Raw genomic sequence first — 9536 nt, 5'->3', positions numbered from 1 at the left:
TGGGGGGAGGGGGGAGTTGGGGGAAACTTTTTCTAATCTCTTACCTCAACGGAGATGTGATTATTTTCCGTATCGTATCTCCGTCCGCACTGCGGCCTAACATCGAGGAGTTAGCGGCCTTTGCTGGAGGCCCAACTCGAGAGCTCCACCGTGGGAGCCTGCAGACTTGACATCACGGCGCTCGCAATCCCTGTCAGGGATCGCCTTTGGGGTTCAAACCGTGGGAGCCTGCGGACTTTAACATCATGGAACTCGTGGTCTCTGGTTAGAGACCGACTTCGAGAGCTCCAAGCCGCAGGTGCTTCGACCTCCCCGACGTGGGAGACTCGATCGCCCCGACGCAAGAACTTCGAATGCCCTGACGCAGGGGCTTCAACCACCGGCTGCGGGGGTTCCGGTCGCGCCGACCGCGCGCGGATGGTTCGGCTGTCCCGACTGCGGGAGAATAAAAGAGGAAGAAGCTTGGACTTTATTGCCTTCCATCACAGCGAGGGACGTGGGGAACCCTCTGTGGTGATTCGGAGTGGCCGATTCGGAGGTCCAAGCCACCGAGGATGTTCTTCCGTTCCGACGTCGGAGTTCTCCCGCGTCGGGGAGGTGGAAGCACCTGCAGCTTGGAGCTCCCGAAGTCGGTCTTTAAGGATAAAGGGGAAATCTTTTAGGACTGAGATGAGAAAAACATTTTTTACACAGAGAATGATGAATCTGTGGAATTCTCTGCCACAGAATGTAGTTGAGGCCAGTTCATTGGCTATATTTAAGAGGGAGTTAGATGTGGCCCTTGTGGCTAAAGGGATCAGGGGGTATGGAGAGAAGGCAGGTACAGGATACTGAGTTGGATGATCAGCCATGATCATATTGAATGGTGGTGCAGGCTCGAAGGGCCGAAGGGCCTACTCCTGCACCTATTTACTATGTTTCTATGTTTCTATGTTTCCATCATCCTGGCGAGAGGGCCTGAACATCGGGTTACCCGCAGCGGCGACTGCGGAGGGCTCGGGGGGCCCCGACCACGGGTGAACATCAAAGAACATCAAAGAGGAGGATGACTGAACTGTTGCTTTCCCTCACAGTGGGAAAGTTTGATACTGCTGTGTGGGGATGTTTGTGTTAAAGACTATCGTGTTCTGTGTTCTTTATATTATTTGTATGTCTGTATGGTTACCACAAATTTCACTGTATCAATTGGTGCATTTGACAATGAATGTCTCTTGTCTTGTCTTGTCTTGGATGTTTATGTTAACTTCCATGTTGTTGTGTGTCTTGTTGCGTTTTTTTTGGTATGGTGTATGGTAATTCGAAATTCACTGTACCTTAATTGGTACATGTGACTCTAAACTGACCTTGAAACCTTGAAACATTGAAAGTTGGACTAGGAAGCTGTGTTGCGTACTAGGAATTGGATTGCAGATGATCATTGTGATTGAATTGGAAAGGCAAGTAACCAAAACTAAAATGTGTCTCTTGTTTTCCATCGTACAGATCTGGGATGTGAAATTCAAGTCAACAGAAGGTCTTCAGGTCCTGGTCGAACTGCATGCATTTAATGGAATGACCCTGCAGCCCGACATAAATGGCTCCATTAAATGTGGTCCTTCCAATGAGCTGAGTTTGTTTCTCTTGGAATACCAGTCAAATGGATCTTGGGTCTTCAAATCCCTAAGGCTTCGAACTTATCTTGTGAGTAATGTAGATAAAGTCTTCTGTTCACTGAAGGATACAACCAACCCTCAGCAATGGATCCCACATCTAAGCATGCATCCGCAAATTGCACTGTTCCACCTCCAATCCAAGTCCTATGTGCGGATGCACTATACCCAAGGCCAGGCCATTGCTGAGGCCTCAGCTCCCTTCTCCGAAGAATGCATCTTCTTATTTCATTTTGACCACGGGAAGTACCATCTCCAAACAAGTGACTTAAGTTACCTGACCACCGAAGGTCAGCTGCTTAGCAAACCCTCAAAGCAGACAGCTTTTGTTCTGCATCTGAAGGCCGGTTACATGATCACCTTGTCTGCTGGAGAGAAAGGGATCCTGTTCCCTCACTCAAGGTCGGGTCTTCTCTCAGCGGGAATGTGTCCATCAGGCATGGAGGCTGTTTTCATCATCAAGAGACCCAAGCCTTGGATCACACTGAAGACCTGTTCAAACAAATATGTGACTATTAATTATGGTGAGAAATCTGGAAGGTTAAACATGCACAGCTGTAGTGTTCAATTTCTAATTTATTCTAGAAACTGGTATATACAGTTCTTTTTGGGTATTTATCACTGTTTTGTGTTTTGAGTAGAGTTTTGGGTTTCTGCTCACTTATGCCCCTGTCCCACTTAGGAAACCTGAACGGAAACCTCTGGAGACTTTGCGCCCCACCCAAGGTTTCCGTGCGGTTCCCGGAGGTTTTTGTCAGTCTCACTACCTGCTTCCACTACCTGCAACCTCCGGCAACCACCTGCAACCTCCGGGAATCGCAGGGAAACCTTGGGTGGGGCGCAAATTCTCCAGAGGTTTCCGTTCAGGTTTCCTAAGTGGGACAGGGGCATAAGTTATGTGATCAAGGTTTCTAATAGATATTGTCACAGAGTCATGATGTCATGAAAAGAGGCCATTCAGGCCACCAGTTTCACGCTGGCACTCTGTAGGAAGAAGCAGTCAGTCCATTTTCCCACCAGAGCACAAAAACAGGTCACTTGGGCCAGCTAGCGTGTGCTAATGCTGACGTGGTGTTGCACAAGTTCCCTCACATCCCACTTCATTGTGCTGTTATTGCTCCTAAACCTCGACTGTTTCAGGCTGATTTTGTTTACATTTAAAGGACGTTTAAATGTTCGGGAAAGCGTTAGAAAGTTCCAGGAAGGAAGTGGTGTTCAAAATAACACAGAAATAGGGCGTGAGTTTTGGTTTGGTTAGACATCTCTTGCAGGCAAACCTGCAAGGCGATAGCAAGGAGTATGGATTGTAGGCAAACGTGCACACCTTTTCACTATGTGGGCAGTCAGGTAATGCAGGTGGTGGGTGAGCAGATGTATGTGTCATTGAATGAGGTACAAAAGGGTTACATGGATGGCACAAGCTGTGCATCACATGAATCGCATATTGGAGGAACAGGACCTTATATTTCGCTTGGGCAGCTTACACCCCAGTGGTATGAACATTGACTTTTCTAACTTCAAATAGCCCTTGCTTTCCCTCGCCCTGTATCCCTCCCCCTTCCCAGTTCTCTGATCAGTCTTACTGTCACCGACTACATTTTATCTCAGATGTAGGAGTAAGCCATTTGGAACGGAGACGAGGAAACACTTTTTCTCACAGAGAGTGGTGAGTCTGTGGAATTCTCTGCCTCAGAGGGCGGTGGAGGCAGGTTCTCTGGATGCTTTCAAGAGAGAGCTAGATAGGGCTCTTAAAAGTAGCGAAGTCAGGGGATATGGGGAGAAGGCAGGAACGGGGTACTGATTGGGGATGATCAGCCATGATCACATTGAATGGCGGTGCTGGCTCGAAGGGCCAAATGGCCTACTCCTGCACCTATTGTCTATTGTCTATTGACTGCACTCAATTCTCCAAATGTAGCTGAACCAAAGTCCTATAAAGCTGCATCGTGACTTCCTGACTCTTGTACCCATTGTCCCAACTCATGAAGGCAAGTATACCATATGCCTTATTTACCACTAATACACTAATAAGAATATCACAAGTTAATGATTACTGAATTCTCTTTTCTCCTAGGAGTAGAAGTTTATGCCCGTTCTGAGAATATCACAGAGCTCTCGCTTTTCCAATATGAATCCAACCTGAATAAAGACTGTGTTAGATTACGAACCATAACTGGACAGCTTCTGGTGCAGGTGTGTTACATGGTACCGTTGCAATAGCTTCAACACAGCATTGGCATGTGTTGTCTGGTGGAGTCATTCAGATTTTGACTGATGCTGAATATATTTTATGAACTAAGTGACCAGGCAGGCTTTTTACAACAAGCCAACAGTTTCACAATCACCATTGCTAATACTAATATTTTTGTTTTAGATCTTTTTACTTAATTCCGTGAATTTAATTCCTGACAAATTCTAGAATTTAAACCCAATGATGATGAACACAAAGCAATCCATTTCCAAATTGGGAGATGCCTTGGAGGTGATCTTGCAGGTGGTGTAATTCTGTCTTCCTGCTGTCTCTGACCTGGCAGGCCTAACATAAATCATTGGTTAGATCTCTCAACCTATCGTTACTACTGTGATAAAAACTCCGTTGCACTGACAAGATATTCATTAGACCTTTGAACAAGATCCATACATGATCAAAGGTAAAAGAAAGCTAAGTGGACAGATGAGTGTGTGTGGAAGAACACCAGGGGTGAGGATAATCTGAAGTGAAAATTCAGTGTTCGTACAATAATGTCACGGTGGCGCAGTGGTAGAGTTGCTGCCTTAGAGCGAACGCTGCGCCGGAGACCCGGGTTCGATCCCGACTACAGGTGCTGTCTGTACGGTGTTTGTACATCCCCCCCGTGACCTGCATGGGTTTTCTCCGAGATCTTCGGTTTCCTCCCACACTCCAAAGACGTACAGGTTTGTAGGTTAATTGGCTTGGTAAATGTAAAAATTGTCCCTATGGGTATAGGATGGTGTTAATGCGTGGGGATACTGGTCGGCGTGGACCCGGTGGGCCCCTGTTTCCGCGCCGTATCTCTAAACTAAACTAAACTAAACTAAAAAAAAACATTTTAACTGCAGAGTCTTAGAGTTCTTGCATTTCCAGTTTGATTGTAAATGTGGTTTTTTTTTTTAAGACACTCCTTGCATCTTTACCTTTAGAAATACTAATGTTCAAAATGATTTCAGTAAGTTTCTTGTCATTCTGAGACTCCATCTTCCCCTTCCATCTTGCCAATAGACAAGGAAAACCTGGAAAATAACCTGCAACAAAGAAAAATCTTGTAAAGTGACTTAATGCTATACCTGGCAGAAGATACCCCTTAGAACACTATTAAACTCCTGTTCTCTTTGTCAATGCTCAGTTGTGTGTAGGAATAGGAGAAGTCCAATGGATGTGACAGTAGGACAACAGAACTGGGTGCAAGGGTGATCAATGGTCAGCGTAGGCTGAAGGGCCTGTTTCCATACTGTCTCTCTAAACTAAAAAGAGTATGTTCACATATTTACAGGAAATAAAGATCAGAGATGTGAAGAGGCGGGAGTGCTGGAAGGAGGGAGGCAGGAAAGTTGGAAGTAGAGGACATAATTAACCTCAAGCTTCACCGGCAGAGCCAACAACATTATTTTAAAGTTGGCATTTAGCACATGCCCTGATAATGGAGGGATGTGGGCTGGATTGTGGTCCAGTGAAAGGGAAAATCTGAGGTCACAACCAACAAACAATGGGAATCCTACATCAAGGCATTCTCAGACAGGAAGGCAGAAAACAGATCAGCAATTGTAGGGAGGGAGATTGGTGAATGGGTCCAGGTGTACGTTAGCCCAGGGGCAATAATGTTCACAGTGGGCTGGTGTGGTGTGCTTAGAATTCAGCAGAAGGCTGGTTTTGGTACATAAGCAAGTCCCGTCCAAACTTCAATGGCTATGACAGCATGGACAGCTGCAGAAATCCTGAAGGGATTTATCATTCAGGGGATATGGGGAGAAGGCAGGAACGTGGTACTGATTGTGGATGATCACCATGATCACAATGAATGGCGGTGCTGGCTCGAAGGGCCAAATGGCCTGCTCCTGCACCTATTGTCCTGAAGCAATGTGATCTATTAAAATACCATTAAGATCTGAAGTTAATGATCTATAAATATAAATAGTGACTTGTCTTTTTGAGCAGAGGAGACCAGCCAACATCCTGGCGAATGGGAATGACAGCGAGAAGACAACTTACTTCACCCTGGAGTGGAACAAAGGCAAAGTAAGGTTACGAGCTGCGAACAAACTCTACCTGACAATGAAACCCATTGGACAGATGATAGCCTCTGCTGAACAGCCAGGTAAGCAAGACTTTAGTCCAACTGGTTATTATTGGATCTTTTGTCACTCGACTCCTTTTCTCACCTTCTCCTCTCGCCATGTTCAGTGAAAGAATGTTCCTCATATGGGTGACTTCAGATTATCAGATCACAATCTTAGTACTGCCCACACAGTGAACATTGTTCAACAGTTGTTTAAGTCTTCTGGAGAGAGCATATGCGAGACTAAAATTGAATTAGCGTAGGGTGAATGTATTATACGATACAATAGAACTTTATTTATCCCAGGAGGGAAATTGGTCTGCCAACAGTCATAAACCACAAGATATATGAAACATGAAATTAAAGTGACAAGTGGAAAGGATTGGAATGTGCAAAGATTGGAGGAGGGGGGAAGGTGAGCGAAAGGGGGGGGGGGGGGGAGAGGAGGAAGGGGGGAGAGCGGGGGAAGGCGGGAAGAGAGGGGGAAGAGAGGGGAAAGGGGGGAGAGAGGGGAGAAGGGGGGAAAGAGAGGGGGAAGGGGGGAAGAGAGGGGGAAGGGGGGAAAGAGAGGGGAAGGGGGGAAAGAGAGGGGGAAGGGGGGAAAGAGGGAGAAGGGGGGAAAGAGGGAGAAGGGGGGAAAGAGAGGGAGAAGGGGGAAAGAGAGGGGTAAGAGGGGGAAAGAGAGGGGGAAGGGGGGAAAGGGGGGGAGGGAAGGGGGAAGAGGGGGAAGGGGGGGAAGCGAGGGGGAAGAGGGGGGGTCAGTCAACCCCATGACAGAAAGAGTAGGAGTTTTAAACTTTGATAGCCACAGGGAAAAGAGATCTCCTGTGGCATTCTATACTGCATCTTGGTGGAACCAGTCTGTTGCTGAAGGTATTCCTCAGGATGACCAGTGTGTCATGGAGGGGGTGAGCTGTATTGTCGACGATGCTCTGCAGTTTGAGGAGCATTCTCCCCTCCAAGACCAGTCACGTTGAGGAGTGTTTGATGGTCAACGAGGGCCTGGGTGGGTTGAATGGCTTGTCTCCATGCTTTATAACTTTCTGACCATCTCATGCTGTTCCAAATTCTATAGTTTCCCCTTTCTTATGCTTTGTGTTGTCTGCCAGTGTGTATGTGAGAGTCCAGATCATTATCATCATTTAGAGGCAGTTGTGGTTCTCCAAAATTCCAATCAGTAAATCTGTCCGACTCTGCAACGCCCCATTGTAATGCTGAGCTGCTGGATATTGTGGATTACTGGGCTGTAGGGGCATGTGATGAACCTATACCTTGAATTGGCTTCCCGATGACTGTCTCTGGGGCTCTGTTTCAGGACCAAATGAAGAGTTCATTCTGAGGCTGATGAACCGCCCTTTTCTCATCCTCCGCGGTAAATGTGGGTACATCGCCACCGATTACCATTCAACCCAGCTACGATGCAGCCAGAGCAAGTATGAAATCATCCTACTGACTCTTTGCAAAGGAGGATTCTGTCATTTCCAAGGCAAGTGACCGGTTCACCCCACATTGTCAAAAAACCCTTGATACCCTTGCAACAAACTCCATCCCCTCTCCACTATCTCGCTCCCTAGCTGCTCAGAGGCTGCCTCAAACTGATTACAAATTTGACATGAGATTTGATCCTTCTTAGAGTTTCCAACCTACAAATCCAGTCACCTCCACAACATTACCCACCGGTTTTCTCCGCATGCTCTGGTTTCCTGCCATGCTCCAAAGACATGCAAGTTTGCAGGTTAATTGGCCTGATAAAAATTGTAAATTGTCCAAATTGTCCCGTGTGTAAGATAGTGTTAGTGTGCGGGGATCACTGGTCGACACAGAGGGCCTGTTTCCACATTGTATCTCTAAACTAAACTCTTTTCCCTTTCTTTCCCTCTAAGTTCTTCAATGAATAAACCTTTGACCAGACACAGACCGTGGCCATTTAGCCCATTGTATCTAAGCCAGATCTCAGAGAACTCCTATTAATTTCCTTTCAACCTTTATCATTTGCTCATCAATTTCACCCTGATTCACTTAAAACTCACATACAATCAGAGTAGTTTAATTAATTAACCTTGAGCCTGGTTTGTCTTTGGCATGTGGGATGAAACTGGGGAAATCCATGCAGTCAAAGGGAGAGCATGCAAACTCCACACAAACAGAGCAGATCAACAGATTAGATTCAAACCCGGGTCAATGGAGCTGTGAGGCATTTGCCCAGGTCTTTTAGCCAATGATCCTCTAGATAATGTTTGTAACTCATTTATGTTCAGCCACTTCTCTGTGGATAATATGATAATGCAATATTTTTATTCTTTCATTCTTAAATATGTAAAAACTGGTAAACTAGCTCTTTATGTCCACGTATCATTTGAGAAAATCTGTAATGTCTGGGATGTGAGCCTGAAACTCTTCAGATAGAGCCTAATCAGAGCTTTCTAGAGCTGTAGCAAAATGCACTCTCTTTGTTATTCCAGCCATTGAAACTTAAAAGTTAACATTCCATTCTTCTTGATTATTTTTTCAGCTTTGCCATTACACATTAATGAACTCTGCATGTAGGATTCCTGATTACCCCAAATGTATTATGTGGGCAAATTAACTTGGTAATAGAAGGCAGAGAGGGTGGAGAGATTGGAAGCCTGTGTGCAACAGTGTATCACAGGGGAAGGGGCTGGAGGGTGAGAAAGTAGGTCTTGGAGGTTTGTAAAACTAAGGGAGAGTAGAAACAGGTGACGCCATACAAGAATTTTAACCACAAGATGAATATGGAGTGAAGGATGGGAGAAATTTATTGCAACAGTCAAGTCAAGTCAAGAGAGTTTATGGTCATGTGTCCCAGATAGGACAATTAAATTCTTGCTTGCTGCAGCACAACAGAATATTGTAGGCATAAATACAGAACAGATCAGTGTGTCCATATACCATAGAATATATATATATACACACACATAAATAAACAGATAAAGTGCAATAGGCTGTTATAGTTCAGAGTTTGTTTGAAGTTGTGTTTAATTGTCTGATGGCTGTGGGGAAGAAGCTGGATGTTGTAGATTTCAGGCTCCTGTACCTTCTACCTGATGGCAGCGGAGAGATGAGTGTGTTGCCAGGATGTTGATCAGGGTTGTTGATAAGCTCATTTGTGAGAAAATTGAAAGGGAATCAAGAAGGCATTGGAATAATCAAGTCTGCAGGTAACCAAAGTATCGCTGAGGGATGCTTTGGAAGATTGCCAAAGTGGTATTTGAAAATTAAAAGAATGTGCGTTTGGTACCTTAGCTTGGACTCTGATCAGATGTTGATGCTCTGAACAATTGAAATAGTGCCCAGGGAAAGAGGGAGAATCCATGGTTCAGGAATGATGCTACCAGAGGGAGGCAACGTCATTGCATTATCCAGGCTAATTAACTTTCTCTGTCCGAATTGTGCCATCCTTCCTTTAGTCATTTGTCTGTCAGATAGAACATGCCATTTCGCTGCAAATCTCTGGAATCTTGTGCTGTTTCTCTTAATGTTGTATTCTTTCTGTTATGAAATAAAGATAGTCAACAGGTAAGATTATCCTGTAAATCATCAGGGCACAAAATGAATATTCATTTTCATTCCT

At 45.3% G+C, this 9536-nt stretch overlaps 1 protein-coding gene across 1 annotated transcript; it reads left to right on the top strand.

Annotated features, from left to right (window-relative positions):
• Positions 1–1410: 1410 nt before the first annotated feature.
• On the top strand, positions 1411–8491 carry fscn3 (fascin actin-bundling protein 3). Its single transcript, XM_033039279.1, has 5 exons — positions 1411–2173; positions 3724–3842; positions 5824–5983; positions 7260–7430; positions 8457–8491. Exons 1-5 carry the CDS (start codon positions 1411–1413, stop codon positions 8489–8491), a joined length of 1248 nt encoding a protein of 415 aa, XP_032895170.1.
• The last annotated feature ends 1045 nt before the right edge of the window (positions 8492–9536 follow it).

Source organism: Amblyraja radiata, chromosome 21, assembly GCF_010909765.2.
Source record: "Amblyraja radiata isolate CabotCenter1 chromosome 21, sAmbRad1.1.pri, whole genome shotgun sequence".
NCBI classification, from domain to species: Eukaryota; Metazoa; Chordata; class Chondrichthyes; order Rajiformes; family Rajidae; genus Amblyraja; species Amblyraja radiata.
This window is presented reverse-complemented; position numbering and strand designations above follow the sequence as displayed.

Excerpts from the sequence above, each read along its gene's own strand:
- fscn3 (XM_033039279.1), top strand. The coding sequence starts at position 1,411 with ATGATCATTGTGATTGAATTGGAAAGGCAAGTAACCAAAACTAAAATG. Across the intron at positions 2,174-3,723 it reads ATATGTGACTATTAATTATG|GAGTAGAAGTTTATGCCCGT; the intron begins GTGAGAAATCTG and ends CTTTTCTCCTAG. Across the intron at positions 3,843-5,823 it reads CTGGACAGCTTCTGGTGCAG|AGGAGACCAGCCAACATCCT; the intron begins GTGTGTTACATG and ends CTTTTTGAGCAG.